The sequence below is a fragment of the Chiroxiphia lanceolata genome, chromosome 7 (genome assembly GCF_009829145.1).
Source record: "Chiroxiphia lanceolata isolate bChiLan1 chromosome 7, bChiLan1.pri, whole genome shotgun sequence".
NCBI classification, from domain to species: domain Eukaryota; kingdom Metazoa; phylum Chordata; class Aves; order Passeriformes; family Pipridae; genus Chiroxiphia; species Chiroxiphia lanceolata.
The window spans coordinates 23,936,025-23,951,044 of NC_045643.1; the positions used below are offsets into that span (position 1 = coordinate 23,936,025).

At 63.8% G+C, this 15,020-nt stretch overlaps 3 protein-coding genes across 3 annotated transcripts; 1 reads left to right on the plus strand and 2 right to left on the minus strand.

The window, feature by feature from the left end:
* Positions 1-172: 172 nt before the first annotated feature.
* Positions 173-2,924, minus strand: CATIP (ciliogenesis associated TTC17 interacting protein). The gene is given in 12 exon segments (XM_032693963.1): positions 173-243; positions 246-290; positions 293-403; positions 631-720; positions 821-897; positions 989-1,113; positions 1,287-1,436; positions 1,439-1,486; positions 1,654-1,740; positions 2,056-2,111; positions 2,238-2,450; positions 2,687-2,924. Coding segments are annotated over 12 exon segments (1,122 nt in total). The 5' UTR covers positions 2,751-2,924; the 3' UTR covers positions 173-187.
* Positions 2,925-3,023: 99 nt separating this feature from the next.
* Positions 3,024-14,943, minus strand: PNKD (PNKD metallo-beta-lactamase domain containing). The gene is given in 12 exon segments (XM_032693965.1): positions 3,024-3,842; positions 4,041-4,108; positions 4,111-4,155; positions 4,265-4,351; positions 4,455-4,560; positions 4,562-4,619; positions 4,862-4,954; positions 5,094-5,152; positions 5,391-5,503; positions 5,708-5,820; positions 14,220-14,433; positions 14,896-14,943. Coding segments are annotated over 12 exon segments (1,158 nt in total). The 5' UTR covers positions 14,924-14,943; the 3' UTR covers positions 3,024-3,668.
* On the plus strand, positions 10,564-13,491 carry TMBIM1 (transmembrane BAX inhibitor motif containing 1). Its single transcript, XM_032693967.1, is given in 12 exon segments — positions 10,564-10,597; positions 10,600-10,779; positions 10,887-10,969; positions 11,060-11,124; positions 11,263-11,316; positions 11,441-11,491; positions 11,655-11,697; positions 11,861-11,898; positions 12,128-12,215; positions 12,322-12,417; positions 12,684-12,737; positions 12,835-13,491. Coding segments are annotated over 12 exon segments (930 nt in total). The 3' UTR covers positions 12,979-13,491.
* Positions 14,944-15,020: the final 77 nt, after the last annotated feature.

The window sequence follows — 15,020 nt, forward strand, 5'->3', positions numbered from 1 at the left end:
GCTCTGCTCGAGGATATGCCCAGGCAACCCCCACCCTAAGCCCTAAGGGCTAGAACAGCTGAGAGGGGGACAGGGTCCCACCCAGATGGCATTGGTGGGGCTTTAGCACACAACTTGCACCACCTGCCCTCCCTGAGCCTCAGTTTCCCCAAAGCAAACAAGACTGGGACAGGCAGTATTGGCAGCTTTATTCCCCGTTAGCTGGAGGTTGGTCAGGTGGGGAGCCGGGGAGAGGGCTGGCAGACCAGTGGAGGCAAAGGGCCGCTGGTGGGTGAAGAATTCTGCAGCGAGGAGATGGGGTCATGGGGCTGCTGGAGCAGCAAGGCCTGAAGGAAGTCAGACAGCAGCGCCCGGACCTCAGGGTGCTGCTGGAGGTAGGCAGCATGGGATAGTTGCAGTCCTCCTGCAGCAGGGTTGGGTGTGGTGGCCATGGACATGCATACTCCCCCGGGCACTGTGCCAGGGTGAGGGGGACAGGGTGCCTGGGTCCTTCCCACACATAAGAAGGTGTGAGGGAGGATGCTGGCCAGTCTGCCCCCCCATAGTGTGTCCCTTGGGCACGTTCCAGGAGGACCCCTGCTGGGGAATGGCACAGCCCCATGCGCCTTGCTCCATGTCCACCCATCTCACCTTCCTGTCCAGGAAACCAGGAGCAGAGCTGGATGTCCTCCTCCCAGTTCAGGGGCTCTTTGGGGAAGGGGAGCTGGGGCTCAAACCCACCTGGCAGCAGAAAGGCAGGGCAGGGTGTTCCCCACTCAGCTGCTGGACAGTGGGCAGGGGCTGCCCGTGCTGAAGGGTCCGAGCCTCCCTGCCCCAGTACCTGACTTGCTGAGGATGGACTCATCCTGCAGAAGCATCAACGTCGGGGAGCCAACCTGCATCATCTGAACCAAACGCCTGCAGAGGGGAGAGCCCATGAACTCCCCATGCTGGGTCCCTGCCAGACTGGCAGGGCTGGGGGTGCCCCCAGTCAGACCCTCACCCTTACCCATTGGGGAGGAAGCTGCTCTGCCAGACAGTGGAGACGCCTGTGCTGGTGTGCATGGCTCGCTCCATCACAAACACCTCCGTCTCTGCAGAGCCCACTGCCTGACGCTGGATGCCCAGGGCAGACTGGGCGGGGCACAGCCAGAGGTCACCCTTGTCTTAGAGTCCCCTCTGCCTTCAGGTGCCCTTCCCATGCTGTCAACCACACTCTGCCCACTCCCACATCCCACATCCCACCCTGGCACTCTCAACCTGAGCCGGACCTCCCCAACCCCACAGGCCCCCTGGCTGCGGCTCACGTAGCTGGAGGTGCAGAGGTGGCCCTCGGTGTCGATGGCGGGGAAGATGAGGCCAGGGGGCACTGTGTGCCGGCGTGCCAGCACCCGCAGCAGCAGGAGGCTGGCACCCTCCAGCAGCAGCCCCCGCAGCTCGGCCTGGCTGTAGGAGAAGAGAAGAAGAGAAGAGAGAAGAGGAAGAAGCTCTGGCACTGTGGCTCCACCTGTGGAGAGACCTGGCCACCTCATGGAAAGCCACAGCCCCATTGACCCCAGGGACAGCAACCCCCAGAGCCTGGGGAACCCCTGGTGAGACAGGCCAGCTGTGCTCCCCCCTCCCAAGATGTGACCCTGGGGGGCAGATGGGAGAGATCTCCGCCTTCAACCTCACCTCTCCCTCCTGGAGGGTCTTCGTGACAGTCATTCCATGCTGGTGGCTCACCATGTGGGTAGTCTTCTCTGTGGGGTGTGGTCTGAGCTGTGGGAGGGGTGGAGGGCACAGGATGGAGGGTAGAGCCAGGGCACCACTTTTTCTGAGGTGGCACACCCCAGCACTGGTTTCAGTCAGGGTACCCCATAAGAAGCATTGTGGGAAACTCCCTGCCCCAACTTCCACCCAGAGTAGGGAACAGGGACCAGGTGGTGGGATAGAGGAGTCCGAGCCTGGGAGGGGATGCCAGACCGCCCAGAGTGGCCTTGCATGGGGCATATCCTCCCAGAGGGCACCACTGCAGGGCACACCCCAGGGCAGGGGGCAGGACATGGGGAAGGGACGTGCCACCACATCAGTCACCTCCAAGCACTCCTGCTCCTCCTGCTCCAGGGTCTCCAGCTGTGGGGTCACAAAGGCTGGCAGAGCAAAGCCATGCTCAGCCAATCTTGCTGGCACTGTCCCATTCCTAGCCCTGGGGGCTGGTGAGACAGAGGTGCTCCAGACCTGAGGTGGGAGGGACACCCGAAAGCACCCTGGCTCACCTTTGAGGGTGCTGGATCTAGGCACGCCATCCTGCCAGCCTCGGAACCTGGCTTGCACCAGGATGCAGTTCCGCACTGGCTCACCTTCCCGTTTGTAGGGTGCCCACTGGGCTGCCATCCACCACTGGCCCTCTGCCTTGTCCCTTGGCGGGTCCCCTGTGCCCACCACTGCCAGCGTCTCGGCGAACAGGCAGTGCTCCAGCTCCTTCAGCCCTGCACGGAGGGATGGTCACCCCTTCCCGGAGTGACCATCACCCCTGCCCAGGGGCTCTCCCTGCCTCATGTCCCCCCCCTCTGCAGGCTGGGCCGAGCCCCTCCCCATTTATCCTGCTGAAGTCGCCACTATCCATCCCTCTCCTGCCGGCCCCAGCGTCTCCAACCCCCCGCACCGACGACCCCCCAGGGTACGGCGTGCGGGGGACAACGGGGAGGCTGGAGGGGGCACCCACCGATGAGGGTCAGGAACTCGGCAGCCGTGTCGGTGAGGGCCGGGATCTCCTGCCCGCCCTCCATGCCTCGCCTGGGAGCTCCTGCTGCCGGACCCTCAGGTGAGGCGGTGGCGTGGCTCCCCCGAACCGCGGTGCCCTTCCAGGCGTGACCCCGGGGGGAGCAGTGCAGCCCCCGGCCCCTGTCACCCCCGGTACCCCCGACCGACCCCGGGCCCCCCGACGCTTCACCGTCTCCAAGGCAACGGCTTGGCCCCACCTCTTAAAGGGGCCGCGCCCCCGAGGCGGGGTGTCCCGCGGAGGGGCCCCACCAACGCGGAGAGAAAGGGACGAACAGGTATAAAATCGATCTAGTCTTTTATTTGGGGGTGTGTGTATGTGTCCCGTACAGTAGCATCGCCCACCCCACACCAGTGTGATTCCATGTCCCCAGCCCTGTGTGTGTGTGTGTGTGTGTGTGTGTGTGTGTGTGTGTGTGTGCACGCGCAGGGGGGGCTCCACCGTCAAGGATGGGGTGCTGGAGAGGAGCCCCTTGCCTGGAGGTAGTACTGCTCCCCACCTACCCTTGCAGACTCCATCACAGCCCCCTCCAAAAGAGATGCACAGCACTAGGGGCTGCAAGGGTAAGGGGAGGGAGCCGAGTGGTAGTGGTGGTGAGGAAATTGGAGACTCCCAGAAAAACAGGGAGGGGGGGATAGGAAAAGCCCTTGGTGCCATCCCTATAGCCCTTGCAGTGGGGCAGGGGGGCTACAGACCCCCAGAAAGGGGATCGAGGTGCTATGACAGCTGGTGACCCCCAAGTCTGGGGGAGCAAAGGCAGGGATCACTTACAGGGTGCCCACGTAAAGGGGTGTCCACTCTTCCCCCCCAGCCATACACCCCAGGAGGGAGATTCACAGCAAAATGAAACACACAGAGTCTTGGGCTCCTTATGCCCAAATATCACCTGGCCCCATGGAAAGGGGGGGCTCCTGAGAGGGAAGATCTAGGTGGCTTGGTAGAGGTCCTTGCGCCTCCGCACCTCCTTGAGGACACGGGCGCGGAAGGCATCGGGGTCCTCTCCCCCGTCCTGCCACAGTCCCAGTGCCTCCTGCAGCTCCGGCCGGTGTGTCCGTAGGAAGGGGTTGTAGGTCTGTTCTTCCCCCAGTGTGGAGGGGCACTGTGGGGCCAGCCATTCAGCTCCCCTGACAGAGGCAGCACCCCTGGCAGGGAGCTGGAACCCCTCCCAGAACCCCCTTCCCTTAAGGAACCCGCCATGAAAGAGGATGTTGGGGTGCAGCATCCCTGCCAAGGGATGGGGATCCCTGTGAGGGGCTGGGGTGGCGGGTGCTGCAGCCAAGGGACTCCCATGCCTCACCGTACTCCTCTTCTCCTGGCGCTGCTGCACTGCCCACTGCAGCTTCTGTTCCAGTGCAGAATGTCCAGCTCCAGGAGGCTGGCGAAGGTCAGGCACTCCAGTGCATACTCGTGGCCTGTGGACCCCCATACGCAGCCCTCAGCACACCCCACACAGCTCCCCAGCTTGGCAGTGGGGACTAGGAGGGACACCAGTGACTCTACCCCAGTGTTGGGGACACTCACCCGGCCACAGCAGCGTATCCTGACCCAAGCCCATGGCCATGTCCAGGGAGGCGAGCATGGTCTCAGGGGAGCCCTCGAACGGCCTACCTGGACCCCCGCAAAACTGCCTGTCAAGGGGGGGCATTGGGAGGTACCCCAAGCCCTTCCCAGGGTGGAATAACCCCCCAACACCCAGGTCAGGTGCACTCACCGCAGCCAGCGAGGAAGAGGAGGTCCCCGGAGAAGAGGCAGGGGGGGCTGCCAAAGGGCTCCCCGTCCAGCACGTACACCATGTGGCCCACAGTGTGGCCAGGTGTGGGCGAGCGCCTCAAAGGTCAGGCAGCCCACACTCACCTTCTCTCTGTCTGCAAGTGGGCTGTGCCGGGCACAGAGGGCACTGTCAGTGCGCTCCCCCCACCCCCAGCACCTCAAAATACCCAACTCCCCAGGCAACCCTTCCCCATGCACTGGTGTCATGAACATGCCAGGTCTCTGCCCACGATGGGGGCAACATGGTACTTGGGGGATGGAGTGGTAGGTGAGTGCACAGACAGTGGTGGTTGGGAGTGAAGCCCCCCCCCCTAAATTGACAGGGCTGCCAGGGGGCGCAGGACTTACTTGGTGAGCTGTGGGATGGCATCAAGAGCGCTGCCGTATACTTTGCAGGAATTGTGCTTCTGGCAGAGCGCCGCGTTCCCCCCACTGTGGTCCCTGCAGACAGGGAGGTCAGCAGCCCTAAATGTGCCCCCCCCCATATCCCTCCCTAAATGGGGCAGGGCTGGGAGCCATCAGATGGGGCACCCTCCACGGCAGCCACTGACTCACCCCCATGTCCCTCCTTGCCCCTTACCAGTGTTTGTGTGTGCAGAATATGGCCTCCAGCATCACCCCCTCTTCTTCAATGGCAGCCTGGGAATGGAGAGGAAACAGAGAGATTTGGGGGGGACACAGAATCCAAGTACCAGTATCTCTCTAAATTCAGTCCCCCCAAGGCGTTGGATGAGCACTGCCACACTCCAGCCTTGGGCACTAAGGGCTGCAGATTAGGGGCAGATTTGCCCCACTCTGCCCTCAAAGTACAGAGTTGTGCCACCCCCTCACCTGGAGGCACCCGAAGACCAGATATGGGTGTCTTAGGGGGTCTCACCTGCACAGCCAGTGGGTCAGAGGGGTCGACAACAGCCGCTCGGCTGGAGCCAGTGTCGATGACCAGGTAGCTGTAGTTGTTGGAGAGCACAGGAATGGGCAGGATTTTCACCCCTAACAGGGACAGACAGATAGACATCAGAGCATGACCCCCTGGGCTGGAAAAGCAGAGGTCCAGGCCATACTCCAGCATCTTACATCAAATTCGTAGTTAAGTATGCTCTGGGCAATTTGGCGATGGCAACTCCTCCCCACCCCAGAGTGCCAGTGTTGGGGGACACTGTGAGGCCACGGTGTGAGGGGGGCGCCAGGACTTACCAGGGAAGCAGGGTTGGGGCACAGAATGGCCATGTGGGTACCGCTCCCGGGCCTTCTTCACCTGCCGCTGGTAGAAGAGGTAGCCCAGGCGCGTGCGGGCATACAGGCTGTACCTGGGGAGGGCAGACATCCCTTGGCATTAACCCCCAAACCCCCTAAGGAGCCCGTGTGGGGAGGGGGCTGCTGCCTGGACTGGGACTCTCACAGGGGACACATACAGGGTCACTTTCCATGCATGGGGGCTGGAGGTGGTGTGTATGTATCCCATACTCTGGATCTGCAGTGAGGGCAGGACTAATTTTCCAGCCAGGTCCCCTCCAGCTGCTCCAGGCAGCAAGGATGGGGGGGGGGAACACTGCTGTGGGGTGTCCACCTGTCCATCCATCTGTCCAGGAGGGCTCTCTCTGCTCACCAGGAGGGGCTGGAGCCCCAGGGCAGATTAGCACTCTGGCTGTCCCTACCCCTGCTCTGGAGGGGCCATGCCCAAGCCTGCCCTGGATGCTGTGGTCCTGGGGATGAGGGAAGAGGGAATGGGCCAGGGAAAAGGGAAGAGAGAAATGCCCCCGTGCATGTGGGCATACAACAAAGGCTGGGGGCTCGGAGGGACCTCCCCATTCATACAGCAGCGATTTAGAATGGGACAGGGAATGGTACCATGAGACGTTTAAAGTCCTGGGCTGCAAAGCCCATTCCCAGCCAAGGGCACCCCTGGATGGTGACATCCACCGGCAGGGACACCGGGAGGGAGTCCCCCGCTTTTGTGGCGGTGGGAACCCCAAGCCGGGGAACGGGGGCTTCTGCCAGCACTGGCAGCCCGGCCACGGCCGGGGCACCGGGATGGGTCAGCGACGACATCCGAGGGAAGGCTGCTCCCAGGGGACAGTGAGAGATCCGGGGGTGACCGGCACCGCGCGGGGGAAGCCGGCGGCTGTTCCCCGACCCCGCAACCGGGCTGACAGCGCCCACCCTCGCCCCCCGGACGCAGGCGGGCTGAGCACGGGTGGGCGGCTGTGCCCCCGCCAGCTCCAGCCCCGGCCCGGCCTCCCCGCGCCAGCGGGGCCGCAGGTCCTCGGCGGGCGGCTCCGCACAGGCAGAGGAGGACGGGCCCTCCCTCCCGGCGGCAGCACAAAGGCGGGCGGCGGTGGCCCCCTCCCGGCGGCGGGTGCCGAGCGGCAGACGCTGCACTCACTCACTCGTTCCCTCCCTCACTCACCCCAGGCGGAACAGCAGCGGGGCGGCGAAGGCCATGAGTGCGGCGGCGGCGCGACGGGCGCGGCGGAGGAGGCGCAGGCAGGCGGCCCCGATCCCCCGCGCCCCGACCGCCGCCGCCGCCGCCGCCGCCCCGCCGGGCCCCGCGGCCATGCCGCTACCGGCGTCACGCGCCCACCGCGCCCCCTGCCGGCCCCGCCGCGGGAACCGGGACACAAACACGGGACACAAACACGGGACACACCGACCGCGTCACCGGCGACAGGAGGGGATTCCATCCCCCCGCCGCCACCGAAAGGGGTGTCTTCCCGCTGACGCCACTGCGTGAAGAAGGGGGGGTCTCTGAGTGACATCAGAGGCGGCGGCAAGGAGATCCCAAGGGGGGGCGGGCGAGGGCCAGCGGGGCCCGTCCCGGGGAGCAACAGGCGGGGGAGCGCGGGAGCGCAACCCCGTCACGGGGCGCAGGGCGCGGAGCCGCCGCGTGGGGGCGCGGCGGGTGGTGCTCGCCCCCCGTCCCGTCCGCCCGCCCCCCCAGTCCCGTCCGCCCGCCCCCCCGTCCCGGCTCGTCCCGGCTGGTCACCGCTCAGCCCGGCGGAGCAACGCGCAGCAGGTAGGGCAGCCCGCCTCGCCCCACCTCGCGCCCCCGAGTCCCGCGTGGGGCCCCCGGCGGTTCCCTCCCCCGTTCTCCCGACTCCCCGCCGCCCAGTTTGCCCTCCCACCCCCCTGTCCCTGCGCCCTCCTGTGCCCACGGGCCGGCCAGGGGCTGTCCCACGCTCTCCCGACCGTCCCGGAGGTCTGCGGGGACCGGGCGAGAGTGGCGGCCGGTCACCAAACAGCGGGGACGCGCTGCAACCCCCCGCACCCCCGTCCTCGGAATGGGTGGGGGCACCTCCCGTTGAGGTCCAGCGGCGGGGGGATCGGGGTCGGAGGGCGTTCCTGCGAGCAGGGACGGCCGCGGGACAGGACCCCCACGCGCGGGGTTCCACTGTGGCGTTGGTGCTGTTTTCCGGACCCCGCGGGATCGCGTGGCGGGGAATCGGGGCGTGGTGTGGGGTGGTCCGTGGGGGGGCATCGACTCTAGTTCTGTGGAGGGTGTCCCCACGGACCCTGTGGGGTGAGTCGGGAGGGGAGGGCAAGGGTTTGTACCTGTCAGGGTGTGGGGTGGCACCGAGGGTGGTGTGGGGACAGGCACTGGGTGGTGTGGGGGTGCCTGGGCTGGGGCACAGAAGGACCACCCCTGTCCCTGCCCTGCCCCAGGAGGGGGCTCGCAGCGGGGCAGAGATGCAGTGGTGGCAAGGCTGAGCCCAGCAACTTCTATCCTGTCGTGAGTGGCATGGGGACATCCGGCCTGGGTGGGCCACATTGACCTGAGCTGGGCTGTGCTAGGCTAGGCCAGAGTAAGTTCTGCTGTGCTGTGTTGGGTTGTGCTGTGCCAAGCTGTGCCATGCTGCATGCAGCAGTTGTGCTGTGTTGTGCCACACCAGGCTGTGCCATGCCATGCCAGGCTGTGCTGTGCCGTGCCAGGCTGTGCTGTACCAAGCCATGCCATTCTGGTGGGGGCTTCCAGGCTCTTCGAGAGTAAGGTAGTTTCTCAGGCAGCCTCAGTGTGGGGAGCCCTGGCTCCCACCCCAAACCATGGTCCTTCCCAAAGTGGCCCTTGTTGCCCCAGGAAGCCTGTGGAGCTGGTGGTGGGAGGCTGAGCCCGGCAGGAATACCAGGACCAGTGGTGAGGACACTACCTCGTCCCACCCACAGGGCCGTGACAGGGGGTGACAGTTCCTGTGCCCTATATCCCTGCCACATGTGCCTTATCTGTGCTGAGGCACGGTGCCAGTGCAGAGCAGCACCCTGTCCCCAGGACTGCGTGTCCACAGCAGGGTCACCAACTGTCCCACGTAGCCATTTGGTGGCCTCTCATTTCAGGGCCCTGATACGCCACGAACTGAGGAGGGTTCAGAGAGCTGCCTGCTTCCCTGGGTGCGGCGGCCGCAGGGACCCGTCAGGCTGGTTCCTTCCCTGTGCCCAAGGCCACCCCGATGGGGTGGGAGCAGGAGGGGCTGGGGCAGTCAGTGGACATCTGCCACGGGGTGCTGGCCACAGGCACAGAGTAGGACCCCTCCTGTGGGTGTGACCACCTGCTGGCCGGATACACCCCATTTTCCCTAGACACCTGGGTTCCCTCCTGGGGACTCTGGTCCCCCTATAACTGAGTGTCAGTCATGGGGACTTTCTTGGGGTCAGACTCCTATTTTGGGCCATTCCCTGGCCCCACGGGTGAGGTGGTGCCATGGAACACCGTGTGCTTTTCTATGAAACTACAGGGAAGTGGAGAAAGTGAGCTTCCTGTTCGGGTGGTCACCGCCACATGGGTTATTTATTTTCAGCGCTATCGTCATCATGATGCCAAAGGGCGGTACGACCATGGCAGCTCTGCCAGGGCTGGGGCAGACGGATGGCAGGGGGGATGGAGGGACAGATAGTGAACCACTCACTACTCCCCCTGGCTGGCATGAGTGTGCCCCCCAGCACTGCTGCCTGTCCAGCCGGCTGTGGGAAACACTGGCGTCACACAGGAGGAAGTGCCCGATCTCCTCCCAGCCTCGTCCTGGTTGGGATCAGATCCTGGTTCCTTCCTTGGGATGGTCCCAGAATCACGTCACCGTTGCAGGCAGGGGGGATGTGGCGAGTGTTGGCACCTGCCTGGGGTCTGGGGTGCCAGCACTCTGGGGGTGGCAGGGGTAAAGGCCTGGCACCATCTTCTGGCAGCGCTGTTGTTTTCCTGGCCTTGGAGATCCTGCTTTCCTTCTCCTCCTCCTCCTGCTGGGGCCAAGCCCAGCAGCTGGCCCTGAGCCCGGGCTGCCTGCTCACAGCTGCCGGGGGCTCTGTGAGGGGGCCTGGTGCGGCCAGGGAGGGGAGCTAAGCCCTGGCGGGGTCACGACTCCCCTCGCCAAGGAAGAGTCCATCTTCTGCAGAGGTGATGCTTATGTCACTTGTTCTTATACTTGTCACTTGTTCCCTCCCTGAAGGGACTCAGGAGTTCTGGAGCCTCTGTGTGACCCACTGGCTGATGGGTGGGGAACACCCCTGAAATGAGGAGGGCAGTGGGAGTCTGCATGGCTGTGATGAGGATCAGGCCCTGTGTTTCTGTCTAGGCAGTGGATAGAATGATGTCGTTTGTCCCCAGACTGGTGCTACTAAGAGCCAAACACTGGCATGTGGGAGGGCTGTTTCCTGCCCTCCAGCAATGGCAGGGTGGGCTCTAAAAGCCAGAGAGGTCAAATCCCTTTTGGAAAGGTCACATCCCTGACGCAGCTTGAGTCAGCATGTGGCTGTGCCCTGCCCGTGGCTGACCATGAAGCAGGCACTGGGGACTAAGGGCACAGGAATGTGGGTGGCCCCGTCCAAGGGACAGTGGGGACATCCCTCACCTCTCATTGACCCACTGGCATTGAGGCCAACTTGTTGTCATTAATTAGGAGCCACTATTGAAGTGGGAGGGGGAGGTTTTGTGGCTGCACGGTCCCCTGTGTCCCTACATCTGTGGCTCCACTCACCAGGAGCACGTCCTGCCTGGGGAGGGGGACCTGTGCTGACACCCCCCATCTTCTCTCCCCTCCAGGTGCCTGTGGGAGACACAGGGAGCCAGCATGTCCCAGCCCAGTGCACCCCCAGCTTACGATGACAGAACCCCCTCTACCCCCCACCCCCAGGGGGGTACCCCCAGCCCCATCACTACCCTGGGGGGTACCCACAGCCGGGGGGATACCCCCCAGCGGCAGGGTATGGGCAACCAGGGGGCTACCCAGCAGCAGGGGGGTACTCTCATCCAGGGATGGCCATTCCCACCATGCCTGTTCGCTTCGGTAAGTGGCAGCACGTTGTTTTTTGTGGGGGGAAGGCACTAGAGACAGGGGTGCTGTGAGGGGGCTGTGCAGCTGAACCTGGTGCTGAGGAGTGTCTACCACCACAGGTGATGATGGCATCGGGGATGGCTCCCCCTTCCAATCAGTTGATTGGGACGACAGGAAAGTCCGGCACACCTTCATCCGCAAGGTGAGTCCAGAGGGGCTGGGGGCATCTGTCAGGGTGGGGCAGCACCTGTCAGGGCAAGGGTCCAGATGCTGACCCCTCTGTCTCTTGCAGGTCTATGCCATCATCTCCCTGCAGCTGTTGGTGACAGTGGGAATCATCTCTGTGTTCACCTTTGTGTGAGTGGAGGGGGTGGCTACAGTGAGTAGCCTTGTCCTGAAAAAGAGGGGAGCCCGACCCTGTGTCCCTTGGGGGTATTCCAAGGGGACAGTAGTTGCTGTACCCCCTCCCTCATGCTTGTCCCTCCTGTCCCACAGCCACCCTGTCCGCTCCTTCGTCCAGGAAAATATTGCCATCTACTACGCCTCATAGTGAGTAGGGGATCTGCTGGCTTGTGCTCCCCCAGCTCATGCCCTCCACATTTGCAGCCTCCCAGCCTGGGGGCTGGTCCTGGTGGGAGATTGCAGGGTTGACACCTCCTGCCTCTTTTTGCAGTGCTGTGTTCCTGGTAACCTACTTGGTGCTGGCTTGCTGCCAGGGTCCCCGGTGAGTCTCTGGGACCCACAGGGTGGAGTGTGTGGATATGGCAGGGGTGTCTCTAGAGCATTAAGATTGGGGTCTTGCCTGGGGCTGCCCCTGGGGGACTGGGGACCAGAGGAACATGATGTAGCCCTGTCACCAGCTCACCTCTCTTCTCGTTTGTCCTCAGGAGACGCTTTCCATGGAATATCATCCTGCTGAGCTCTTTGTGAGTGGGCTGGACTGGTGGAGGGTCCTGGTGGTGTCCCCATGGCACAGCAGCTCCCTGGACAGGCTGGGAGGGATAGGGGGATATGTGGGCATGTGAGGGCAGCGAGGAACTGCTGCCCCCTGTGGTGCCACCCAGCCTGCTGAGCCCACTCTTCTCTTCCACAGACGCTGGCCATGGGGCTGATGACAGGGACCATTGCCAGGTACGGCCTAGGGACACTGTGGTGACAGGAGCTGGTGTCCCTCCTGTCCTCCCCAATGCGGCTGGCTCAAGTGAGAGGCTGTCAAGAGCCAGGGGACACTTCAGTCACTTGGGCTTACAGACAGGGGGGTTCCTGTCCAGGATCTGGGCTGTGCAGGGGGTCACCAACACCCTGCTGGGCAGGGGGATGCCGAAGCATGAGGTGACTGTGGTGTCCCCTCCATCCACAGCGTGCACCGGACCAATGCTGTCCTGATTGCTATGCTCATCACTGCCATTGTGGCCATCATTGTCACCATCTTCTGCTTCCAGACCAAGGCAAGGAGAGATGCCCTGCCCTGCCCCACCTCGGGGAGGGAGCACGTCAGTGGGAACACCCTGGGCTCTCCTGTTACATATGTGTGTGTGTGTGTGTGTCCCATCAGGTGATTTTACATCGTGTCCGGGGCTGTTCTGTGTGCTGGGCATTGTGGTCATGGTGACCGGGATCATCACTGCCATCGTCCTCTCCTTCAAATATGTGAGTCGGGGGGACAGAGGGGCTGTGGGCTGCCAATGGGTGTTCCCAGTCAGGTGTCCCCAGGGCTGGTACAGGCACAGGGTTTGGGTGGTCCCCCTTTGCTGGGAAGCAGGGTGTGGTGCCAGCCACAAAAGGCAGCTTGCCTGCAGGGAGAGGGTGCGTCAGCATCAGCATCTTGGGAGCTGGGTGTGGGCAGGACCTGCCCTGCCTTGCCTGCTGCCTGCTAGCACCCTGGCTCACCCTTCCCTTGTCCCCTTCCTGTGCAGGTCTACTGGCTCCACATGCTGTATGCAGCCATCGGGGCCATTGCGTTCACACTGGTGAGTTCACAGCTGGGGTGGGCAGAGGGTGTCAGGCAGGGACTGGGGAGGGAGGAATCCCCCCTCTGTCCTTGCCTGACACCCTCTGTCCCCCCAGTTCCTTGCCTATGACACCCAACTTGTGCTGGGGAACAGGAAGAACACACTGAGCCCCGAGGAGTACATCTATGGAGCCCTCACCATCTACACCGACATCATCTACATCTTCACCTTCCTCCTGCAGATAGTGGGCCGGGATTAGCCCTGGGACTCCTCCTGTCCTCCCTGGCTGCCCCTCACCCCCTCCTCTTGTCTCTATACAGGATAGTTCACTTACCATGACTCTTAACGCTTTGGCATTCCTACCTGTAGGCTGCTAAGGAAAGGGCCTTCCCTTGATCATCCCCCAACAAGCCTCCCAGGGCAGTGGGGGGGACTAGCTGCCAGTGTTTAGGCAGTGCCCGGCCTTGGCACTGCTTACTGAGGCTATACCGATGGCATTGGGTTGGCAGTGGGATGCCAGAGCCCTGCCTGGGCACCGGGAGCTGGCAGCAGCTGCTGGGATCGCGTTGGAATTTTTTGGCAGAGTCTGGTTGGCGTCATTCACTCAGTGCCTTAAATGCGGCTCTGGCCGTGCCCCCCCCAAGCTGTGGCTGTGCCTGGCATGGGCGGGGGGCAGCTGGTACCCCCGTGGCAGAGCTCACATTGCAGAGGCCCTGCAGCCACGGATGTGGGCAAAGTTGCACTTGCTAAATAAAAACACTTCAGTTTTCCAGATGGTGCCGGTCTTATTGGTGCGACAACTCCCCCGAAAAACCCGTGGGCAGCCTCTGCGGGGGCTGTGGCCTGGTACAGCACAAACACTGCTTTGGGATGGGAAAACCAAGGGATGGAAAAACCAAGGTCATACTGCTCCAGGCCTGGCCTCCCTTGCCTGCCTGTACGCCCTGCCTTGTGGGCAGAACCCTGGGGCTGAACAGTGAGGGAGCAACCACATATGCACTGAGCTCTTCCACTTTATTTGTCCCTGTCCAGCTCCACGACCACTCCATGGACTGGACAGGAAGGGCAGGTGACAGTGTCAAGTGTCCCATGGGGCTGGTGTCCCTTGGCCAGTCCCTTCAAGGTGCCACAGTGCCAGCCTGGGGATGGGGGGCAGCCCGGCTATGCCCCCCTGGCCACTGTCTTGTATCGCTCTGTCTCGTACTCCCCCTGGTTGGCTTGCATCATCTTTTGGCGGATTTTGAGCTGCTCCAGACGGTTTTTGTCCACTTGCCGTTTGGCCAGGAGGAAGAGGATTATTCCAGAAGGCAATCCGATGGCCCTGCAGGACAACTAGTAGTCAGGAGATAGAGAGAGCTGGCAGGGAAACAAGGGTGCTGTGCCACTCGGGGGCAGCCCCCTGCTCAGTACTACAGCCCCCCAGGGCCCCCATTCCACCCCAGCCCTGCAGAGCAGTGCAGCCTCCCGGGCCGGCCCTCTCCCACTGCCCGATCCACTCACCAGGCCACTCCCACCGGTTTCATCGGATTCTTGCCCCTCTTGCGGGTGGGGATGTACTCCACCCCCTCAGGGAGCCCCCCGCTGCCCGGCTCCGGCCCAGCCTGTTGTCCTGCTGGCCGGTGGCAGCTCTGCCTGAGAAGCCGTGTGCCCGGGGGGCCCGGCTGCCCCCAGGGCCTGGCGGGACCCAGGGGAGATCCTGCTGCCACCAGCAGTCCTGAAGGAAGAAGCATTAGGGAGGGACAGCGTGGGGGGGCCCAGCCTGGGATGCCCGAGGCTCCTGCTCTTGTTCTTACCCCCACCCATCCCCATCCCTGTTCCCCTACGCCTACCCTTATCCCTGCCCATCCCCATCCCTGTTCCCCTGCCCCTGCTCTTATCCCTGCCGATCCCCATCTCCCCATCCCCGTCCCCATCCTCATCCCCCTGCCGTGCTCCTGCCCCGCCGCCAGGGGGCGCTCGAAGGCGGCGCCTGAGCCGTGCGGGGAGTGGCCAAGCGTGGGGGGCGTGGCAAAGTGCACAGAGGGCGTGACCAATCACACCGGAGGCGTGGCTCTAAGCCCCGTCCTCAGCCGGGCGGGGCCGGGGCCCGCGGACCGTGTCCTGGGGTGGTGGCGGGACAGTTCCGGTCCCCCCGCCCTGGGCCACCCCCTCCGCCCGACCTCCCGCCCGCCGTTACCGCGCAGTCCGCCTCGCGCCGCCGCCATGGTGGTGGTGTGCAGCGGCCGCGCTGCATGCCGGGAGCTGCAGTCCCACTGCGGGGGGACCACCGGCGGGTGGCGCTGCACGGCGGGGGCGCGGAAA